Source organism: Narcine bancroftii, chromosome 12 (genome assembly GCF_036971445.1).
Source record: "Narcine bancroftii isolate sNarBan1 chromosome 12, sNarBan1.hap1, whole genome shotgun sequence".
In the NCBI taxonomy this organism is placed as follows: Eukaryota; Metazoa; Chordata; class Chondrichthyes; order Torpediniformes; family Narcinidae; genus Narcine; species Narcine bancroftii.
Window position 1 is genome coordinate 35,204,534 of NC_091480.1, and position 24,822 is coordinate 35,229,355.

At 44.8% G+C, this 24,822-nt stretch overlaps 1 protein-coding gene and 1 long non-coding RNA gene across 18 annotated transcripts in view; one reads left to right on the plus strand and one right to left on the minus strand.

Annotated features, from left to right (window-relative positions):
• Window positions 1-24,822, plus strand: part of pemt (phosphatidylethanolamine N-methyltransferase) — a 120,445-nt gene that overhangs the window by 86,293 nt on the left and 9,330 nt on the right. For 16 of the 17 annotated variants that reach the window (XR_011347451.1, XR_011347452.1, XR_011347457.1 and 13 more), the window contains 2 exons: window positions 14,172-14,283; window positions 24,325-24,399. Coding sequence is in view for 9 of the 17 variants with exons in the window: in XM_069906539.1 (XP_069762640.1) it covers window positions 14,172-14,283; window positions 24,325-24,399 (187 nt within the window). In the remaining 8 variants the exon portion in view is untranslated. Of the gene's footprint in view, window positions 1-14,171; window positions 14,284-20,644; window positions 20,802-24,324; window positions 24,400-24,822 lie in introns of those variants that run through there. The other variant, XR_011347458.1, reaches the window with a different exon arrangement.
• LOC138747380 (uncharacterized) lies at window positions 1,964-21,461 on the minus strand. The gene is made up of 4 exons (XR_011347459.1): window positions 21,268-21,461; window positions 10,701-10,870; window positions 9,946-10,044; window positions 1,964-2,249 (listed from the first exon to the last, which is right to left on the minus strand). It is a non-coding gene; the product is annotated as an uncharacterized lncRNA (long non-coding RNA).

The following is a 24,822-nucleotide window of genomic DNA, read 5'->3' on the forward strand; positions in this document are numbered from 1 at the left end:
CACATCAAAGTTTACCCCCCAGGATATCAATGGAGGATGGTGGAGACTCAGTAATTACAAAAGTAATATTAAATTTTAAGAGTAGATATTTACACTCTCTTGTTGGATATGGTCACTGCTGGGGTTTTTGAAAGGAATATTGTATAACATTCTTTCTTCTTCTTTCTTTGGCTTGGCTTCGCGGAAGAAGATTTATGGAGGGGTAATGTCCACGTCAGCTGCAGGCTCATTTGTGGCTGACAAGTCCGATGCGGGACAGGCAGACACGGTTGCAAGGGAAAATTAGTTGGTTGGGGTTGGGTGTTGGGTTTTCCTCCTTTGTCTTTTGTCAGTGAGGTGGGCTCTGCGGTCTTCTTCCAAGGAGGTTACTGCCCGCCGAACTGTGAGGCGCCAAGATGCACGGTTTGAGGCGATATCAGCCCACTGGCGGTGGTCAATGTGGCAGGCACCAAGAGATTTCTTTAGGCAGTCCTTGTACCTCTTCTTTGGTGCACCTCTGTCAAGGTGGCCAGTGGAGAGCTTGCCATATAACACGATCTTGGGAAGGCGATGGTCCTCCATTCTGCAGACGTGACCTACCCAGCGCAGTTGGATCTTCAGCAGCGTAGATTTGATGCTGTCGGCCTCTGCCATCTCGAGTTCTTCGATGTTAGGGATGAAGTCGCTCCAATGAATGTTGAGGATAGAGCGGAGACAACGCTGGTGGAAGCATTCTAGGAGCCGTAGGTAATGCCGGTAGAGGACCCATGATTCGGAGCCGAACAGGAGTGTGGGTATGACAACGGCTCTGTATATGCTAATCTTTATGAGATTTTTCAGTTGTTTGTTTTTCCAGACTCTTTTGTGTGGTCTTCCAAAGGCGCTATTTGCCTTGGCGAGTCTGTTGTCTATCTCGTTGTCGATCCTTGCATCTGATGAAATGGTGTAGCCGAGATAGGTAAACTGGTTGACCGTTTTGAGTTTTGTGTGCCCGATGGCTGGTAGTCATGGTGGGGAGCTGGCTGATGGAGGACCTCCGTTTTCTTCAGGCTGACTTCCAGGCCAAACATTTTGGCAGTTTCTCCAAAACAGGACATCAAGCGCTGAAGAGTGGGCTCTGAATGAGCAACTAAAGCAGCATCGTCTGCAAAGAGTAGTTGCCAGCACATATTGCCCATCCTCAATTGCCTTTAAGAAGATGGTGATGTGCTGCTTTAATGAACCATGGCAGTCTTCTTCATGATGGTTTTGCCACAGTGCTGTCGACAAGAGAACTTCAGGTGTTAGACTGTGGTGATGAAGCTCGAGCAATTTGTTTTGCCAACTTAGGACTGTGTAAACTTGGAGAGAAACCTGCAAGTGGCATTATGGTGATATGTGGCAGGAAGGTCATGGATGAAAATGGTTGGGTTGGGGACACTACCCTGAGAAGCACCTATTGCCAAAACCTGGGACTGGGGTAATTGACCAGTTATCACGCCCATCACGGTTGTCTTGTGCAATGTGACTTTTGCCAGAGAAGAGATTCTTAAATATAAATAAAGATCAAAAAGTGATTTTTGTTTAAAAACTGCAATTAAGATTCTGTGACCTGAATTGTAAACTCTTTCTCTCTCCACAAATGTTGCCTGAGTTTTTCAGGCATTTGTGATTGATTGAGAGTTCCAGCATTTGCAGGATTTTATTACTTTTCATTCACAAGAAAGTTCCAGATATTCAATCATACAATTTCAAGTTTATTATCATCATCATTCAGTTGTTTAAGTACAACCGAACTAAACAATGTTCTTCGTTCCTCAGTATAAAAACGTGCAAACATATTTAGACTCATAGCATATATTTTTTCAAGCAATTTACTGTAAATGCACTACATACAGTGCGATCCATAATGTTTGGGACAAAGACACTCATTTCCTCTATTTGCCCCTGTGCTCTGCAGTTTTAAATTTGTAATTAAACAATTCACATGTGATTAGAGTGCCCAGTCCAGATTTTATTCAAGGTTATTTGTTTACATTTTGGATTGACCATGTAGAAGTTAACAGCACTTTTTATACATAGCCCCCTCATTTCAGGGCATCATAATGTTTGGGACATTTAGCCTCACAGGTGTTTGTGAGTACTCAGGAATGTTTAATTGCCTCCTTGGTGCAGGAATAAGAAAGCTAGGCTTGCTTCTAAGTTTTTGATCAACTTTGGAATCTGTAATTTCCATTTTTCAATATGAGGACCAGAGTTGTACCAGTGAAAGTAAAAAATCCATTATGAGGCTGAAAAACAGGAATAAAGCACTCAGACACATCACCAAAACCTTAGGATTACCAAAATCAACAGTTTGGAACATCAGTAAGAAGAAAGGGTGTACGGGTGAGCTCAGTAATCACAAAGAGACTGGTATCCAAGGAAGATCTCCACGACTGATGACAGGAGGGTTCTCATCATAATGAAGAAAAATCCCAACTGTGTGTCTGACAGATCAGTAACACTCTTAAGGAGATGGCCGCTCTTATGGTCCTCTAGATTGACCTCCGATCCAGTGTTCTATAGCAACTGTACCACATTGTGATGCAGTCAGCCAGGATGCTCTTGATAGAGGTCCTGTAGAAAGTTGACAGGATGGTGGCCGGTAGCCTTGCCTCTATGTTCTCAGGGAGTGCAGTAATTGTTGTGTCTTTTTGACAAGTGAGGAGATGTGCATCCAGGATAGGTTACTACTTAAGTGAACTCCAAGGAACTTGGTGTTCTCTATTCTCTGCACTGCAGAGTTATGGATGTGAAACAAGAAGTCTGCAGATGCTGGAACCACACACAGAAAGGTGATGGAGAAACTGAGCAGGTCAGCCAGCATCAATGGAAAGCAATTGGCAGTTGACATTTTAGGTCTTAGGCTCCCTGCTCATCACTACACCTTTTTCCCTCTGACTCTCTACCTCCTTCCCTTCCTATCTTATATCACTGAACATCTTGCTCAGCTTTCTGCCCTCTTCCCCCATCATCCCTTAGCTCCTATCTGTTTTTGCCCCTCCCACCAGAATTCCCCTATCACCTGCAACCCTCTGTTCCTCCCCCTTCCTCCTGCTCCACCTTATTTGGACGTTTGGCCAATTTTGGAAGCCCTGAAGAAGGGAATGAAACACGCTATGATTGTAGTAAAAACATAGAAATGCTGGAGGATCTCAAATGCTTTTCCAGTATCCATAGGAGACAAAGATATATTACCGACGTTTCAGGCCTGAGTTATTCTTCAAGGAATAAATAAAGAACAAGTAAAAGATAGAAAAGGTCAGAATAGAGACAGTGCTGGCTGGGGAAGGAGTCCACACCAACAAAAGGTATTAATTAAATATTATGAGGAGAAGTGAGAATTGATTTTGGCTGTGTGAAAGGAGACAGATAGAAAAGGGAGAGAGAGACATAGTTGGGAAAAGGAAATGGGGGAAGAAGTGGAGGGGGTGGGGTTTTAAGAAAGCCAGAGAAGTTGATGATAATGCCATCTGATTGGAGGGTGCCCAGATGGAAGATGAGGTATTGTTTCTCCAATTTGCGGTTGGTCTCAGTCTGGGGTGTGCCCCAGCTGTGCCGGCCATTTTATTGGCTATGTGGAACAATCCATGCTATGAGGCTACACAACTCTTCCACCGCTACATCGACAACTACTTTGATGCTGCCTCAGGCACCCATGATGAGCTTGTTCACTTCATCTTCTTTGCAGCCAACTTCCACCCCATCCTCAAACTTCCACCCCGACCTTCAGGAGAGTGAATCCGAGGAAAACATCTTGTCCAGACAGAGTACCTGGCCGAGTATTAAAAACCTGTGCTGACCAACTTACCAACAAATTCATGAGTATCTTCAACATCTCACTCCAGCAGGGAGTGGTACACATCTGTTTCAAACATGCGTCTTTCGTACCGGTGCCCAAGAAGAGAGTGACAACCTGCCAAAATGACCATTGGCCGTGGCACTCAAATCAAAAGTGATGAAGTGTTTTGAAAGGCTAGTGTTGAAGCATATCAGCTCCTCTCTGAGTGGCGATATGGATATGTTAGAGTTTGCCTGTCGAAGCAAAAGGAGGATGCCATCTCACTGGCTCTGGAACACTCAGCAAAAATGCATACAGCAGGATTCTCTTTATCGACTACAGTTAGGCATTTAACACCATCATGCTTTCAAAACTGATCAGTAAACTTCAAGACCTGGCACTCAACACCCTACTGTGTAATTGGATCCTTGATTTCCTGACCTGCAGACCACAATCAGTGAGGTTTTGTAAGAACATCTCCTCCACAAACTCCATCAGCACCAGAGCATCACAGGGCTGCGTTCTTAGCCCCCTGCTCTACTTGCTTTACACCTATGACTGTGTGGCACAATACGACAACAACACCAGCTACAAATTTGGTAATAATGCTATGGAAGTGGGTTTTATAAATTGGGGTAATTGGTCAGCATTCAGGAGGGAGATTGAAAACTTGGCTGAATGGTGCACTAACAAAAACCTTGCACTCAATGTCATCAATCCAAGGAGATGATTGTAGACTTCAGGAAAGGAAAACCAGATGTGTATGATCCAGTAATCTTTGGGGAATCAGAAATGGAGAGTGTGTGTAAATTTAAGTTCTTGGGAGGCACTATCCAGGAGGATCTTTCCAGGAACCAACACAGTAATAGTATAGTGAAGAAAGCACTAATCAGCACCTCTACTTCGTCATTGCGGAGGTTTGGCATGACATCGGAAAACCTGGGAAATTTCTACAGATATGTGGTGCAAACTGTGCTGACCGACTGCATCACGGTCTGGTATGAGGACACCAATATCTCTGAGCATAAAACCATGCTAAAAGTAGTGGACACAGCCCAGGACATCACATGCAAAACCCTCCCCATCATCGAGAACATCTACAGGGAACCCTGCCATTGGAAAGCAGCAACAATCATCAAGGATTCCTACCACCCAGCATGTGCTCTGATCTCGCTGCTAGCATCAGGAAAGAGGTATAGGTACCATGAGACTCACGCCACCAGATTTAGGAATAGCTGCTCCCCCTCCACCATCAGACACTTCAACAACAAACTCAATCAGGGACTCATTTAAGGACTTTTACTTTTGCAATTTTTTTGTTTATTTTTCTCCTCTGTATTTCACGGTCATTTGTTTACATTGTTTATTTCTTGTGTACAGTTTTTTTTTGTTGCAGTCCCTATAAATGGTAATTATTGCAGGAAAAAGAATCTCAGGATTGTATGTGATGTCATGTATGTACTCTGACAATGAATCTAAAGTTCACTTAGTCCATCTCTAACAACAGTGTCCCTTTCCTTAATTTCTTTGCCTCCATTTCAGGAGACAAACTCTCAACAGACATCTTCTACAAACCCACCCACTCCCACAGCTTCCTGACTACACCTCTTCACACCCTGTCCCATATAAGGATTCCATTCTCTCAATTCCCCTGTCTCTGTTGCATCTGCACCCAGGATGAGGACCTCCATTCCAGATCATCAGATACGTCCTCCTCCTCCAAACAACGTGGCTTTCCTTCTTCCACCATTAACTCAGCCCTCACCAGCATAATCCTCCATTACCCTCACTTCTGCCCTGGCCCCCTCCACCCCCATGTGCAACAAGGATAGGATTCCTCGTCCTCATTTAGCCTATGCATCCACCATATTCTCCTCCACCATTTTCCCACCTACTACCTGATCCCAGCACTAGACACATATTCCTCTCTCCTCCCCTCTCTGCCTTTTGCAGGGGCCGCTCCCTCCATGACTCCCTTGTCTACTCCTCTCTCCTTCCTTTGGTACCTACCCCTGTGACTGCAGGAGATGCTCCATTTGCACCCTCAGCTCCTCCCTTACCACCATTCAAAGCCCCAAACAGTCCTTCTAAGTGAAGCCACATTTCACTCGTGAATCTGTGGTAGTCATGAACTACACCTGTTGTCTCCTCTACATCGGAGAGACTGGGCATAGATTGCGAAATTGCTTTGTTGAGCACCTCAGCTCTGGATCCATTTTAATTTCCAATCCCGTTCCTTTGCTCCGTAGGGTCTCATGAATTGCCAGACTGATAACAACCGGAAATTGGAGGAACAACACCTCATCTTCCGTCTGGGCTCCTCAATTAGATGGCATTGACATAGTCTTCACTGGCTTTTGTTAACCTCGGCCACTTCTTCTCCCCCTCCACTTGTTCCACCTACCCCTGCCACATCACCTTTATATCCAGTTTGTCGGTCTGGACTTCTCCCCCAGCCAGCATTGCCTCTATTCTGATCTTCCCTGGTTTTTTTTCTTTATCCTTTGCTTATTCCTTGAAGAAAGGCTCAGGCCTGAAATGTTGGGAATATATCTTTATCTTCTATGGACGCTGCAAGATTTCCTGCAGCATTTCAGTGTGTCTTTATCCCTGTAGAAGGGCTCAGGCCCGAAATATTACCTGCCTTTTGTTTTCCATGGATGCTGTGTGGCTGCTGGATTCTTCTGGCACTTCTTTGTGTATTGTTTGATATCCTTTTAGCAGGATTTCTTGGTTCCAGACTTGGTGCAATGCTGCCCCATTATCAGGACAGTCTTTTCCAAATTACATCTGGAATCAGCTTTCTCAATTGCATTTGGACTAGAGCGGCTTTCAGGTGCTCAGATGCAGATAATGTGCCGGATGGGGGAATGCAGCTGGGATGTTCACGTGGCCGCAGAGAAGACGCCTTTCTGTCACCTGAACGTGCCGGCTGAAGGAGAGCTGCATCCCGAGCGAACGCCGGCTCCTGTGGACTGTGGCCGTAGTCCCACTGCTGCTTTCAGGTGCAATGGGGGATTCTCGGAGCCAGAGAATATACCTACAGGAGGAGGGTTAGGTAAGTGCTCCTCCTGGCCGGGTTCTCCACTTTCAAGTGGCCACCCAACAGCCGCATTGGGATAGAATAGGCAGCTTTACAGTCAGGTATTCTGGCCACCTGAAAGTGACTTAAGACTGTGAAAAGTGTGCAGCCAAATGGACATGGAAGTACCCAAACTGGGTAGGTTGTTCATGAGCAAGCACCACTTCATAGCTTTGTGAATTAAATTTTAGATTCAGATTTATTATCACGGTACATACATGACATCACAAACAACCCTGAGATTCCTTTTCCTGCAGGCGAAGCAGAATTATCACTTAGTGCAAAAAAACTACACAATGTACACATGTAAACAAATAAAGAAATGTAAACACTGACTGTACAAAAGTAATTGTCCTTAAATGAGTCCCTGATTGAATTTATTGTTGAGGAATCTGTTCTTGTCACTTAATTAATGAATGGTATTAAATTGACTGATCATTTAAGCCCTTTTATGATGTTGGATAGTTTATTGTTCCCCTAATACCCATTGTTGGGCTGTACTAGCTTGACTGTACAGTTTGACTAGACACAATTAGTTCTGAAATTTGTATGTACAGTGATGTAGCCAGATTGATGTCTGATCCCATAGCCAGACATCAACCAGCCAGGCAGCAATGCTCTCAGCCATGTTTGGATATCATGGAGAGGAATTAAATTAGCTGGCTGCCTGCTGATGGAGACCTCAGAGAAAACTGACTTGCTTAATTCACTTGGTACTTTTGATCATAGATGGTTACAGATGCTTCAGATTTGTCTGCATACTTTTGAGATTTTGCAGACTTTGTGAATCAAACAAAGGGACCAACATATGCTACATTTCTAAAACTATGAAAAATGGACAATAACTAATTAGCAGCTGTTGTGTAAATTTTCTGCAGCTATATATTTCATGGCCTGTGCTTCTGGTCTCTCATTTCCTTAAATAAGCTTTGTTCACGAGTCACAATTTCCATTCCTTTTTTCCAGGCATCTCTCTGAACCGAATCACGCTCTGACATGTACTAGACCCGAATCCATTCAATCGCCTATTTCCATTTTTTGCACCATTGCCCAATTCCAACCCTGCCTCTGCTTTGTGTCCTTTAGTCGCAGACAGCCTTTGTTACTTTGATTTTTCCTGTGGACTTTCTGACAGACCTCCATTGTTCTGCCCTTTGAAGGATTTTGAAGAGTGGGTGGAAACCCTAAAAGGCACTTGGAGAATGGGCAAACTCCTTACAGACAGTGCCGGATTGGAACCCAAGTCACTGCTGCTGTAATAATGTTGCACTAACTGCTATACTAACCGTGCCACCCTGTGATAAACATTGGAAATAGAAGTAAAGCACCCCCCCCACAAAAAAAATGATCAGGTAGCATCTATAGGGAGAAACACATTCAGAGCACCTTAGGTTGATCACCTTCAGAAGCTGCCTGAGTGGCAGATTAATTCTAATATTTCTTAGACTTCAAATGCACTATTAACTGATGAATTTTATCCTGCTTCTCTTCTGAGATGCTGATTTCTGTAAGAATCTTTCTTGCTTGTATAGATTATCGTCAGAAAGGGGGATTTTGCAATGGGGTTTCGTTCCGGCACTACCATCATGTCGAAAATGGGCAGTGGGATCAGTGTAGGGACTGACATAGGGGTGACGGGAGAGAATGGGATCAGTGTGGGGACTGACATAGGGGTGTCGGGAGAGAGTGGGATCAGTGTGGGGACTGACATAGGGGTGTCGGGAGAGAGTGGGATCAGTGTGGGGACTGACATAGGGGTGTCGGGAGAGAGTGGGATCAGTGTGGGGACTGACATAGGGGTGTCGGGAGAGAGTGGGATCAGTGTGGGGACTGACATAGGGGTGTCGGGAGAGAGTGGGATCAGTGTGGGGACTGACATAGGGGTGTCGGGAGAGAGTGGGATCAGTGTGGGGACTGACATAGGGGTGTCGGGAGAGAGTGGGATCAGTGTGGGGACTGACATAGGGGTGTCGGGAGAGAGTGGAATCAGTGTGGGGACTGACATAGGGGTGTCGAGAGAGTGGGATCAGTGTGGGGACTGACATAGGGGTGTCGGGAGAGAGTGGGATCAGTGTGGGGACTGACATAGGGGTGTCGGGAGAGAGTGGGATCAGTGTGGGGACTGACATAGGGGTGTCGGGAGAGAGTGGGATCAGTGTGGGGACTGACATAGGGGTGTCGGGAGAGAGTGGGATCAGTGTGGGGACTGATGCTGTACTTTCAGGAAACACTAAACATCATAGACAAAATTCAAAGCACAGTATGAATTCGAAACATCATAACTTTGAAAAATCGTAAGTTGGACCATCATAAGTCGGGACTATCTGTATTGTTTTTTAATTAAAACTTAGCATTGTGAGAGACTATGATAACAATTGTCACCTCAGAAACAGTACAGATTAGCGACTATGCGAGTTACTCTCCACAGCACGCATGAAAGACGAATGTGATGGAGAGCAAGTATAAAGATCATTTGATCAATTGTGGTGATACAACCACAGGACTGTCTGTGACTGCCTGTGCCTGTCTGCGCTCCTGCAGGGGACAACCTATTGTACCTGCTGGGAGGTAACCTGGAAGACTGGCTCCACCTACACCCTGCCAATTACCGGCCCCATATAAAGACTCAAGCTGGCCCTTGGGCAGAAGCAGAGCACATGGAGCCAGAAGGGATATAGAAATTGTGTGCAGGTTTTAAGCTAATTAAAGCCTGAGGTTCATGTTTGCTTGGTTCACACTGCAGTGCACCACAATTTAATTAGCTTAATTTTAAAGAACCATAGAGAAGTTTCACAGCATAGAAAAGCTGGATATCGACCCCCAGCACCCAGAAGCTCCAGCCCACTTCGCGGTCTGGAAGCATGTGATCGGGGCAATCATCCGCACTCAGGCTGAGGTCATCAACTCAGACCAAAAGAAACTCATGGTACTGCACACAAAACTGGGCCCATTCTCATTCCAGGTGATCTGTGACTGCACCGAGTACAAACCGGCGATGGCCATCCTGGAAAACATCTTTCAGCCTCCAGCGAACATACTCTACACTAGGCTACAACAACTGGGTGAGACAGTAGAGGCTTACCTTGGGGCACTGCCTGAGCTGGCGTGCCCGTGCATGGCCGAGACCAGGGTGACCACTGGGGAAGTGAAGTGACTCATCCGGGATGCATGTGTGTGAGGCCTGCAATGGAGGACAACCCATCAGAGACTGCTGGAAGAAAGCAATGCTTCCCTCACGAGGGTCATCAATGTGGTCTGCTCCCTGGAAGCTGCAGCCAACCATGCAGAAGCCTTCGATGCTTGCCTGCCACCCCTCTTGGGTTGGCTGACACAGATGACTGCTGCTGCCAAGGGCCCCTTCTCTGGAGAAGCCAATGCATCGCGCCACTGTAAATACTGCGGGACCTGATGTGGGTCCAACAGATGCTCCCAGAAGAACTGCCCCACGAGGAGCTCGCATTGCTCCCAATGCCATAAGGAAGGCCACTTTATCAAAATGTGCCTCTCCAAACCCACCAGGAGTGCTGCGGCCCTCCACGACCAGTCGGAAGCCTCCCCTTGACCCTCCAGACCCCCTCCACGTGTGAGTATCGGGCAGCGCCATTGCTCTGCCCATCATTTCCACCCGCACTGGTGATGTCACTTCTGACCCAGCCATCGAACCACGCTGCCATCATGTCCTCACCACGGGCTCCGCCATCTTGGACCGCCCGACTTCCACCCACACCAGACACGTCGCATCCGTCCCACCGACCTAACAATGCGGTCAACATGTATGCATACAGCCAGTCCAAGATTGCACACTCGTCCCAGCCCCCGTCAGCACATGCTACATACCAAAACCACCACGCTGCACAGATGATGATTCCTCCACCCTCCTGGTTAATCGAGACTGCACCAACAAATGGCTACTTGCCGCCACCTGCTTGGAGCACCGACTTGGGTTGCAGGTCGGTCCTAGCGTCCACCACACTGTCAGACAACATCCTCCAGAGACTCGGGGTTCGCTGCCAACAGGAAGGTAATAAAATACTAGTTCAATAATGGTAGTACTGAGGGCTTTGTGCACCCTCACGTGGTCTCTACACTGCCGCTCAAGTTACACCCAGCGAACTTTTCCATCGCCTTTGTGGCCCAGGACCACTCCATCACAGCACTGGTGTACTGATCTGTAAATTTGACTGTGAGAGGGGAAACGTATAAAGGGTTCAGGCTCATAGTCATACCAGAGCACTGTGCCCTGATTATCCTAGGTCTTGATTTCCACTGCCATCTCCACAGTGTCACACTGGGCTTTGGTGGGCCACTCACCATCCACAACGCCAAACCTAGTGACTGCCCCCGCTCCACCTGCGGACTGTCCATCCTACGGATATCCCCTCACTCCCTCTTCAATCACCTGACACCAGACTGCAAGCCCATTGCGGCCAAGAGCAGGCACTACTGTGCAGCCGACGGGGCCTTCATCAAGGCCGAGGTGCAATGGCTTTTGGCAGAAGGAGTAATAGAGCCCAGCACTAGACCCTGGCAAGCTCACGTCGTGGTGGTCAAGGGGGCCATTAAACTGAGGATGGTCATCGATTATAGTCAAACCACCAACTGGTACACCTAGATGAATGCCTACCCTCTACCCCATATGCTGATGTAGTCAATAAGATATCCAGCACTGGGTTTTCTCCACCAGTGACCTAAAGTAGGCCTATCATCAGCTCCCATCCATGCCCAGGATAAGTCCTATGTCACCTTCGAGGCTGGCAGGCGACTTTACCAGTTCCACCGGGTCCTTTTGGGGTCACAAATGGAGTCTCTGTTCCAGTGGGAGATAGATCGTATGGTAGACCGATGTAATCTAAGAGTGACCTTCCCACACCTGGACAATTTCACCATCTGTGGACATGGCCAGCAGGACCACGATGCTAACCTGGAGAAGTTCCTCTGGACAGCAGAGCCATTAAATTTCACCTACAATAGGGAGAAGTGCGTGTTCAGTACCACCCACCTCGTCATCTTTGGGTGCATTGTGGAGCATGGTGTCATTGGACCCAACCCCGAACGCTTGTGTCCCTGATGGAACTTCCCCTCCCCTACACACTCAAGGCCCTGTGCAGTTGCCGGGCTGTTTTCTTACTATTCCCAGTGGGTCCATCGGTTCTCAGATAAGATCTGCCCACTGGCCCAAGCCACCACATTCCCCCTCCAGACGAGGTGCAAGCAGCCTTTGCCTGCATCAGAAAGGATATCATCAATGCCACAATGCATGCCATGCACGAAAACACCCCATTCCAGGTGGACTGTGATGCCTCTGACTGCCATCCTCCATCCTCCATCAAGGGGGCAGACCTGTGCACTTTTTCTCCCAAACCCTCCACGCCTTAGAGCTCATGCACTCCTTCATCGAAAAGGAGGCACAGGCGATCGTGGAAGCAGTCCGCCATTGGCACCACTATCTGACAGGCAGGAGGTTCACCCTCCTCACAGACTAGCGCACGGTAGTATTCATGTTCAGCACCACCCAAAGAAGTAAGATCAAAAACGACAAGATTTTGTGCTGGAGAGTCGAGCTGGCCATGTTGAGCTACAACATTCAGTATAGGACAGGGTCTGTGTAGAATGTAAATTGCACTTCATCCGTTCAGCACAGGCCCACGTATAATGGCCACTCAGCCCTTCGAGCGACTCAGCATCGACTTTAAGGAGCCGCCTCCCACAAACAAGAACGTCTATTTCCTCTCGGTTATAGACGAATACTTTTGTTTCCCATTTGTCATCCTTGCCCCGATACCTCCACTGCCTCCATTATAAAGGTACTTGTGCAGATCTTCACCGTGTTCGGAAACCCAGCGTTCATCCACTGTGACTGGGGGTCCAGCTTCATTTGTGAGGAGCTGCACCAGTACCTGGTGATGCGGGGCATTGCATATAGTCGCACGACTCGCTGCAACCCAAGGGGGCAACGGGCAGGTAGAATTGAGAACGGGGTAATTTGGAAAGCAGTCCTCCTGGCTCTTGGGTCGAAAGGATGGTCCACTACTAACTACTGGCAGGAGGCCCTTCCTGAGGCGCTCCATGACATACGGCTACCAACCAGACCATTCCCCAGGAAATCGGCTACAGTAGTCTCACTGCCAGCATGGCTGGCATCTCCGGGACCAGTCCTCCTCCGTGCCAACGCACATTATGCCTATTTGGCGTACCCCAATGAATGTGAGGACACTATCTCGACTCAGGACCTGGCACCAGTGGGAGCCCATCCCCCCATCCAAGGCAACCCTGCCATCTCCAGAACCGATTGGAGCCAACATCATCCTCCCCAGCCCACCATCAACCACTGAATCCCACTCCCACGGAATCACCCCTGACCTACACCCCCTCATTGTCATGCATCATGCCGCCTGCACCAACGATCGCCCCCAACCATTCCTGTCCCAGCCAACCTTCAGGCAACCCCGTCTCCACCGACCATAGACCAGAAGCCTGTCCTGCAATGGTCCCAGAGGCAATGGCGACCACCAGATCACCAAAGTTTGTAAACTTGTAAATATGTTTTTTTTCTCTCTCAACCACCCAGTATCTAGCAGACACTGGATGCCCCAGGACTCATTTTAAGGGGGTGAATGTGGTGTAACAACCACTGGACTATCTGCACCTGTCTGCACTTCTGCACTGCCTACTACTGGGGACAACCCATTGTACCTGCAGGGAGGTAACATGGGAGACTGGCTTCACCGGCCCCATATAAAGGCTCTTGCCGGCCCTTAGGCAGGAGCAGAGCACACGGAGCCAGAAGGGATACAAAACCTTGTGTGCAAGTTTTAAGCTAATTGAAGTCTGTAGAACAGCCTTCGTAGTTTATGTTTGCTTTGCTCACACTGCAGCGCACCACACTCTTCCTCATGGGCCCTGCAGAGATAGCTCAAGAATTGGATTATTTGGTCTCTTACTTTATTTTCTTTCTGTTTGTGGGGGATTGTACACAAACTAATTGTCATGCTTCCCTGTATTACAATCATGATGAAAAAGGCCCCAAACGATCATTCGTTTTCTCCCACTGATGCCGCTCGACTTGCTGGGTTTCTCCAACAGAGTATTTTTAGCGTCAGAATCCAGACTCTCGAATGTCTTCTGCCTTGCATCTCTCACTTTATTTCTGTGAGTTTTGTTTTTAATCATAATGAAAGTATAGTATAGTGATAATTGTTTTTCTCACTGGCACATGTTTCCTTACAATAGACTTAGATTGTGTTGTGGTGCAGAAGTAAATTGCACTGATTGAACAGACTTTCTATAATTAGAATATGCTTTTCACAGGAGACTACTTTGGAGTTTTGATGGAGGCCAAGGTGCTGACATTTCCTTTCAATATTATGGAGAATCCTATGTACTGGGGGAGTACATTAAATTACTTGGGCTTGGCTATTATGTAAGTACATAAGTGTAAAATCACCAAATTTACCCTTCTGCTTCTTGCTTCTGCCTCCCAACCAATTTCATGTTTATTTCTCCATGTATCAGCCTGAAAATTACTTTGAGATGAGTCTTGAATGCTGATGAACTGCTTTAAGTTGCTTTGTCAATTCGATCATAATGACCACAAGTTCCTGAAGGATATTGATAAAGGAATTTTAGTGAGTAAAAAACAAATTGTGTGTGAGCACCATCATGGAAGAATATTGGTTAAAGGGTAAAAATGAATCTTCTCAAATGAAAGAGGGATATCCAGCAGCTAAACTATTTAGTTAATTACATAGCATTTTATTACATCTAACCACAATCTACTGGAGGAACTCAGCAGGTCAAGTAACATCAATGGGAGAAAAAGAATGGTTGATAATTCAGGCTGAAACCCTTCATCGAAACTCGGGATGTGGAGATGAGAAGCCAGTGTAAAGAGCAGAGAGTGGAAAGGATGGGACAAGGTCCATGTGGTATTGGTGAAGCAAGACACTCGGAGGCAGCAGATTGGCAAGGGGATAGAGAGGCAAGACAGACAAAGGGATCAGGTGGAGGAAGATGTCACACCGGGCGGAGTGAGTGATTAGAAGACAAAGGCTTCCAATACTGGAATCGGAGAATAAGGGAAGGTGACAATGGTGGAATAAAGAGAGACCAGATAAAACTGAAGCATGGAGGGGGTGGGAAGGAGAGGAAAGTGTAAGAATCGAGTGGGTAAATGGAGCTGGAGGGTGGGAACCAAGGACAGATGAGAATGGGTGGGAAATGAGAGAAAAAAAGAGTAAGGTAAAGGAGGAAGAGTCCTCTTTTTCATGTCCCCTCTCCCACCCACCCTAATCCAACAGAGAACCAGGCTCCCCCATCTGGCTGACTTCTGGGTATGTTTTTTTAAATCAAAAACTTCCATTGCATTCACGCAGAGCTCCTATACTTAGATGGGAAAACAGTTCATGGAAATTATGCCAAGTGTTCAAATGGGGGAAAGGCCAATTAAGAGGGGATGAGGCAGGAACTAGGGAGAGTAAATTGGGAACAGATGTTAACAGGAGAAAGCACAGAAGTAATGTGGAGAATGTTTAAGAACCACTTGCACTAGGTTCAAGATAGATTTGTACCACTGAGACAGGGAAAAGATGGTGGGAAAATGGAACGGTGGTTTACAAAAAAGGTGAAGCAGCTAGTTCAGAGGAAGAAGGAAGCATTCATTAGATTTAAGAAGCAGGAAACAGGAAGGGCTGATGAAAAGTATATGGTAGCCTGGAAAGAACTTAAAGAAAGGACTTATGAAAGCTTGAAGAGGACATGAGAAGGCCCTGGCAAGTAGGATTAAGGAGAACCCCAAGGTGTTCTATGCTTATGTGAAGGACAGAAGTTGGGGCCACTTAAGGATAAGGAGGCAACGTGTACCTGGAAGCAGACGAGGTTGGGGAGGTCCTAAATGAATACTTTGCTTCATCAGTATTCACCAGAGAAAAGGACCTTGATCCGGTGAGGTTGGAATCGAACAGGCTTGTGTGCTGGACATTGTTGAGATTAAGTAAAAGGAAGTGATGGATCTTGTTTAAAACATTAAGTCCCTGGGGCTCGACACAATTATACCCCAGGTTGCAGTAGGAAGGGAGGGAAATGATTACTGGGGCATTGGCTATGATGCTTGAGTCCTCCTTGAACACAGGGGAGGCCCCAGAGGATTGGACAATGGCAAATATGGCCCCTTTGTTTAAAAAAAGTTAATAGGAAGAATCCTGAGAATTATAGACTGGTGAGTCTTACGACAGTGCAAGCTATTGGAGAGAATTCTTAAGGATAGGATTTATGGGCCTTTGGAAATATATAGTCTATTCAAGGGTAGTCAGCATGGCTTTGTGAAGGGAAGGTCAAGCTTCACAAGCCTAATTGAATTTTTTGAGGAGGTAACAAAAGAAATTGATGATGAGAGGGGAGTAGATGTGATCTGTATGGATTTTAATAAAGCATTTGACAAGGTCCCCCATGAGAGACTCATTCAGAAAGTCATGAGGCATGGGATCCATGGAACCTTGGCTTAGTGGAATAAAAACTAGCTTGCATGCCAAAGAAGAGAGTAGTAGTGGATGGAAAGAATTCTCCCTGGAAGTCTGTGACTTGTGGTGTTCCACAAGGATCTGTTCTGGGATCCCTACTCCCAGATTTTTATAAATGACCAAGATGAAGATACAGAAGGATGGGTCAGAAAGTTTGTGGGTGATACGAAGGTTGGAGAAGTTGTGAATAGTGCTGAATGTTGTTGAAGACTATAAAAGGATGCAGAGCTGGGCAGAAAAGTGGCAGATGGAGTTCAGTCTGGATGTGTGAAGTGATGCATTTTGGAAGGTCAAAGCAGAAGGCTGAGTACAGGGTTAATGGTTGTATACTTAACAATGTGGAGGAACAGACGGACCTTGGGCTCCATTTCTCAAGCTTGCTATGCAGATTGATAGGATAGTTAAGAATACCTCTGGGATGTTGGGCTTCATTAGTAGGAGGATTGAGTTCAAGAGTAGAGAGGTCAGGTTACAACTCTAAAAATCTCTGAGTATTGTGTTCATTTCTGATCACCTCATTATAGGAAGGTTGTGGTAGCTATGGAGAGGGTGCAGAGGAGATTTGTAATGGGACTGATTTACTGCAACTTACAAACAAACACTCATTTCTTTCAGCACTCCATGAGGATGACTTTCTTTTATTATTCACTAGACACAACATTGCACTCTTCAACCCCCCAAACACCACCCAGGTAAACTCCTCTGACCTTCCCATTGGTCCACTGCCACACAAGTGATCCTGACCCTCTCACTCTCTTCGTCCTGCATCTGAGATTCATCACCCGTCTACTGACACAGAACACACCCATGCAAGCGCACTATTACTCCCGCGTGTCGCATCAGTTACATCATCAGCGGCCCCTGGCACTGATCCCAACGAAGGTAAGTACACAACCATGTCAGGATGTTGCCTGGATTGGAAAATAAGTCTCATGAGGCAAGGTTAGCAGAGCTGGGACTTTTCTCTGTGGAGCGAAGAAGGATGAGAAGAGACTTAATAGAGGTATCCAAGATTCTGAAATGCATAGGTGGACAGCCAGCACCTTTTTCCCAGGATGGGAATAGCAAAGACCAGGGGGACACCTCTACAAAGTGAAGGGAGGGAAGTTTGGAGGAGACATCAGAGGTAAGTTTTTTTTTTAATCAGTGGGAGTTGTTGGTGCCTGAAATACCTTGGTGGTGGATGCTGAAACATTTGGGCCATTTCAGATATCTTAGGCATATGGCTGAAAGAAAAATAGAGGGTTACAAGGTAGGAAGGTTTGAGATTTTTTTTGTAGGAATATGTAGGTCAGCACAACATCAAGGGCCAAAGGGCCTGTAGTGTGCTGTTATGTTCTATGTACACAGAACAATTCAGTTAATACAGGAGAACTTTATCCAGCTGTAGGATGAGATGTCTTCATTAACATGAGATGTGAGTGCTGTTTTCTGCAATATTTTGATAGTTGTGGAAAGCAGCATTCAAAATTATGGGCATATTTTATAAAAAGAATTTTCTTCCATCCATCTTTACAACCACTCACTGGAGGACACCACTTTACCATAATCACCAAAGTGCTTAGATTTTAAAAAAAAGTAGAACACATTTCCAATAAAGTGCTGGAGTTGGGATCTAATACAGGATATTTTTGGAGTGGGAAAGTAAGATATGATGTCAATTGGCTGTGAAGTGGACTGGCATGAGGGCCAAGAACGTGTAAAGCCATCGCTACACAGGCAACCTCACAAGCAGACCTTTTTAAAACAAAGATCTATCCCCTAACTGGAAAGAGTATGGATATTCCAGAGCACAAATCCGTAGCCTCTAGCTTCTGCGGGCTCTGAGTGAATGATGAAGCCACTGTTGGATCCTCAGTCTTGGCAGAAGCTAGTTGATGAGGTGGGAAGTTGGTCACTTGGAGAGTTGATATGTGCCTTCTGCCATCTGAGCTGGGATTTTTTTGAGTTCCCAAAAAGGAAATTGAATATTTTCAGAGCCATTATTATTTTGAGTAATGTGGGTCAGAGGAGAGGAAATGGGCTATGACAGGACTCATTTAAATGTGGATGTCTGATAGTTAGCACGGGTTTAGGCTGAATGGCCCTTTTCTGCCCTGTCGCTTGTTATCGCTATATGATTCTATTTTTTTTATTTTAAAAGCGGTAGAAAGTTGGTTCTTTAGCATTATTTAACCAAAAATACTGAGGCAGAGTTGTAATGGAGTAAAGAAATTTAACCACTAGAATTAATCATTTGCAATTTAGTTTCCTATGTTTTGTTCACTGCTGTTAATTATATTTTGTGAGTTTTCTAATTGTGATTTAATCCTGGTTGGTGGGCTTTGATGTCTAGTATATTTCTTATTTTTACTGGCTACTTTAAGTTCTCTTTAAAGATAATGAAATTGTAAAGAATGCGCATTATTATTCTGTTCTTCAGCTCTGATCAAATTGATAGTTTAATTTTGCTCATTTTTTAATGAAAATTGTCTGTTTCAACCTGGTAATCATATAGAATATGCCTATGTGTTCCTGGGGTTTATGGTCTAGCTATCATAGCCATCAAACCATGATAGATAGAAATTTGTACAAATCACTTTGTAAGAACTGTCCCCTGTAAGGGTTCCATTAACCCACCACAGCTACCTCTTCACACCCTGTCCCCTGTAAGGGTTCCATTAACCCACCACAGCTACCTCTTCACACCCTGTCCCCTGTAAGGGTTCCATTAACCCACCACAACTACCTCTTCACACGTCCCCTGTAAGGGTTCCATTAACCCACCACAGCTACCTCTTCACACCCTGTCCCCTGTAAGGATTCCATTCCTTTCTCACAATTCCACTGTGTCCGAAACATCTGCTCCCAGGACGAAGACTTCCATGAGAGATCATCCGAGATGTCATCCTCCTTTTTAAAAACAAATGTTGCTTCCCCTTTGCTGCAATCATCTCGGTCCTCACGTGCATGTCATCCTTGCCTTTGGATCTGCCATGGACCCCTCTGCCCCCAAGCGCTCCACTAGCCTCTGCAGCCAACGTATTATCCTCCACCATTTCCGCTGCCTACTGTGTAGTCCCACCACCAACCACATCTTCCCCTCTCCTCCCCTCTCAGTCTTCACCAGAGACTGCTCCCTCCAAGACTCACTCTTCCACCTTGCCCTTTCCATCAATCACCACCTTGACACCAGTGGAACTGTACGCACCCACCATTCAGGGCCCCTTACAGTTCTTCCAAGTAAAGCATCACTTCAATCAACTGAGGTCATCTACCACAACCAGTGCTCCCATTGTGGCCCTCTCTACATCAGAGAGATTGGATGCAGACTAGGAAATTGCTTCATTTAGCATTTTACCTCTATGTGTTGCAATAGCGGAGATATCCCAGTGCCCATCCATTTCATTTCCCCACCCCATTCCCACCCTGACATGTCCGTCCATGGGCTCATCCACTGCCAGGCTGGGGTCGCCCACAAATTGGAGGAACAACACCTCATGTTCCGTATGTGTACCCTCCAACTAGATGGCATTAACATCGACTTCTCTGGCCTGCATTACCCTCTTCCCCAGTCTCTCTCCTTCCCTTTCCGTATTTCTATTTTCATCTAGCTCTCTCTCTCTGTCCCTCACTCCTCCTCTGTCTCCTTTCTTCCAGCTCTGCATTCACAGAGACACCCCCTTCCTCCAATCAATTTTCACTTTTCCTCTCTCCTGGCCACCTATCCATGTCCAATCAATTCTCATCTTTCCTCTCTCCTGGCCACCTATCCATGTCCAATCAATTCTCATCTTTCCTCTCTCCTGGCCACCTATCCATGTCCAATCAATTCTCACCTTTCCTCTCTCCTGGCCACCTATCCATGTCCAATCAATTCTCACCTTTCCTCTCTCCTGGCCACCTATCCGTGTCCAATCAATTCTCACCTTTCCTCTCTCCTGGCCACCTATCTATCCATGTCCAATCAATTCTCACCTTTCCTCTCTCCTGGCCACCTATCCATGTCCAATCAATTCTCACCTTTCCTCTCTCCTGGCCACTTATCCATGTCCAATCAATTATCACCTTTCCTCTCTCCTGGCCACCTATCCATGTCCAATTAAGACCTTTTGCCTGTTGGCCTCTGCTCCTGCCCCTGCCCTTTCTACCCTTCTCCCTAGCTTTTTTGTTCAAGTATCTGCCTGCTTTATACCTTGAAGAAGGGCTCAGACGGAAACTTTGGTTTGATATCTTTTCCTCCTTTGGATGCTGAGTTTCTCCAGCATTTTTGTGCTTTTATTAAAGGAACAAGCTGTAATGAAAGTGGAATTAATATACACATTGTATATCAGTATCGTACGTTGAATATTCACTGATCTTCCTCAAATTTCCTGAGGTTAATATTTGAAAAGCAATCTCATTAAAGCAATTGGAATTGTATGATAACAATCCTCAAAATCAGGTAATATATGTTGCATTTTCTGAGACATTCATTATTATTCCTTGGACCACTTAAAGTATATATTGTATGACATTTTCAATGAAGAATAATTTCATTTCTCCTCCAAGTTTGTGGTCATTTGTCAACTAATTGTATTGCTTCATTGAACATTTATCTTAAACTAGTAACAGTTAAAATGTAGAAATTCATTAGCTGGTGTCAGTTTCCCATTTCTATGTCAACCAGGAGAAAATAACAATAACCAGCTAAGAATTAATTACTCCATGAACAGTGATTAATTCAGCAATGGGAGAGTTTGCACACAGTGTTAGAATAAAATGATTCAAAATTAATCGGATTAATTAACAACTGTAATGTGGCAGAGCTCGGAAGAGTGAAATAACAAAGATATTCAAGTGGCAACAAATTACTGGCCTCAAACTTCATGAGGCAACAAAAAACTTCCAAATGCCAAAGAATACATTACCTAAGACAGTGGATTTGCAGGAAATAGTTTGGCCTCTGTAATGTTTAAAATCCACAAAATATATTTTGAATTCTACGGAAGAGTATCTCATAGCAAGACTCCAGTGGCAATCCAAGAGGGCTCTGCAAGCTTGAGAGGGAAAGTGAAGGCCTATTGGGCAATTCCTGCTGCTGATGTAAGAGTTGATTACTTCCATCGATGTCCTTCTACTTTACGATCTTATTGTAACTATTTAATTGCAGTTATTCCACTTGTGGATCATTAGTCCAGCTGATCTCATGCCCCAATTTATCATCGAGGTTTCTCTTGTTGTTAATGCATCTGTTTCCTCTTATCTCTGTTTTGCATAATGGCTAGCTCTGCTATCTATATCTTGCACTCACTTACTTTCAAGAATTCTGATCTTTTCTGAGTCGATATCTGTCTTCCTTGTATCACTAACTCACAAAAATCCATAGACTGACCTAACTTGAATATCTCTTTTGCTCATTATCATTTGACTGTACATACACAACCAGACAAAATAGCATTTCCCCCAACCAAAATGCACATGCATGCACCCATAATGTACAGTACATAATAATCACCTATATGCACATATAATTTGAAATAAAGATATATAAATACTTTGGACTCAGTTATAGAATACCATTCATCAATCTCACAGCGGGAAGAAGCTATTTTCCAACCGGGCAGTTCTGATTTTGATGCTCCTGTACCACCTCCTTATGATATTGGTTTAAAGATTGTAAATCCATGATAGATTGTTATATGTACACCAAGGAACTTTGTGCTTTCCACTCCATTCACCACAGAACCAGTGATGTGTAGTAGAGAATGGTGGACCTTTGCTCTCCTAAAATCCACAATCATCTCCTTTGTCTTGTCCATGTTGAGACTCAGCTTGTCGTTTTAAGAGCCTTCCATCCTCTGTAAGCTGACTCATCATTGTTACCAGTCAGCAGCATGAACAGTAGCAGGCTGAGCACACAGCCCTGAGGTGCACCAGTGCTCAGCGTACTTGTTACAATGGATGTATTTCAAATTTTCCTTCAAATTTAGGCGTACAATAGAGTAACAGGCCCTCCAGCCCATAAGCACCTGGCCCCAAAATATACCATTTAACCTACAATCCCCACACATTTTGAAGGGTGAGTAGAAACCAGAGCACTTGGAGGAAACCCACGCCAAAACGGGTCACTGGCACTGAAATAGCGTTGTGCTAACTGCTAACAAAATTTCTCTATTCTTTTGCTTCAGTTTTCATTGGTTTTTTGTGATCCATTTGGTAGTTTAGTATATTACATGTAAGTCATTAAAAAAAAGATGAACTTTGGTGAGTTCCTGAGACTCTATATTCCTTAAATTCAGGTAAAGAATGAATGGTGGCCTGATTTAAGATTCTTGTTTTTAATCAACCACTAAATCTCTGATCATGATTATTTTATTCTTAAAGTTTATAGTTTCAGTATTCTAAACACACTTTAACAAACCTTTGGAATGCATTTATCCAGCAAGTAAAATTTGATGTTTCTCACCGATTGGGGTACCCCTCTGGATATAAAATGAAGTCAGTGAGATCCTGATGACCTTGTCCCTGATTCTTTTACCTCAATTATACACTTTTATCATGGAAGTCTTAATGTTCCTGTTAAGCTAAATTATAATTACTTTGCACATCAGCAATAAAACATCAATTCCTTCATCAGCACCTTGTTGCCTGAGGACCTCCCACATTATTCAGTGCAGGAAACACAGCTGGCTGCCTCATTGCACCTCGAGTCAACCCTGACTTATGGTGCGATGTGCACATGTGGAATTTACAAGTTTCCCTGTGACTGCGTGCATTTTCTCCAGCTTCTCTGGTTTCCTCCCACATCCCATTGGCATGCTGGTTGGTGGATAGAGTGATTGACCACCATAAGTTCCTCCTAGATTGTAGGTAAATCGTAGGACTTGGTGAACTAGATGGAAATGTGGGGAGAATAAAATAGGATTGGTGTAAATGAGGGCACGATGGTCCAGGAAACCTGACCCCATGCTGTGTGAATCTCTTATCACTTTTGTTTCTTTTAGAACTCAACTGTTTTATTTATATAAAAAAATAAATTTAGACATACAGCATGGTAACAGTCCCTTCCGGCCCACAAGCCCTTGCTGCACAAATACAGTAAAAACCCTGTTTGTTTATGGAGGGTGAGGGAAAACCGGAGCACCCAGAGGAAATCTTGCAGGTCACAGGAAGAAGGTACAAACTCTTTACAGACAGTGCCAGTTTCGAACCCAGGTCCCTGGCACTGTAATAGCATTGTGCTAACCACGCCATACTATAATAATAGTATTTAAAAGGCTAGAAAGTATAATTTGAGGCTCCAGATATTCAAGATGTTGTATTTTTAATTACAGGTCAAATACTTAAAGTAGATTGGCTGAGTGGAATGAATTCAATCAAAATGCCAATAGACTTTTATGGGCGGATCGACCGGGCTGTTTTAAATAATTAACTTTTATAACACTACTGGTTATGTTTGCATGTTTCATACTTCTAGAGTATAACGATTTGATTAATTTCAACCATATGCCTTTCATTGCTGAGAAGGAGAATTTTTATTGTGTAGTTTGAGGATAGAAGAATAGGATAAGATAAGTCATGTTTGCAGGAAGAGAAATTTTGACTGAATTTGGGAGGTGTGAAAGTTTGGGATTTGGAAGTCTATAAAATTAATAAATCAGGCCAATTTTCCCATTTTTGGTGCAATCTAATTTTAAAGGTATCAGTAGTTTTGATAGAAAACTTGATGACAGTGTGACAATGTAAGTGGATAAAACAGCGAAAGTGGATGAACTGTTTCCTAATTAATGCTTATTTGGTGATATTCAATCATTTTACCCTTCAGCACGCCGAAGTGAAAAAGATGATACTGCCTTTGCAAATGGTGGATGGCTAAGCTCTTTTAGAATACTGTTTTCATTGCGTACCTGTTGTGTTTATAATTATGATTAACTTACCACTAATATCTTTTTAAACTTCTTCTCTTCCCTTCTGCAAATCAACAGGAATGCTAGTCCAACAGGAATTGTTCTCACTGCTTGGGTAGCAGCCGTGTACAAAGTTGCAATCCTGTTTGAAAGGTATGCGTTGCAATGTCTGTGATGGATTAATCTTTATGGCTTTACATCCCAAGAGACTTTCTAAAAGTATGGAAGAGTGGCAGAGGAATACAGGTGCAGGTTTTTCTGGACGTGGTTGGGTGGGTGGTAAAGAAAGCTTTGGAATGATTGTCTTCATTGGGTGTGGTATTGAGGTTGGACCATTGCTGAGACCATGCTTGGAATACCATGTGCAGTTCTGGTCACTCAGCAATTGGAAGGATGCCATTAAATTGGAAAGGGTGCAGAAAATGATGTTGCCGGCACTGGAGACCTTCAATTCAGGAAGAGGTTAAAGAGTTGTAGGTTGGCTATGCTCTGGAGCGTAGGAGAGTGTGGAGTGAATAAAATGATTCCTCACTGTTTTTTTCCCCCAGGGTAGATGGTTCTACAGCTAAATGACAT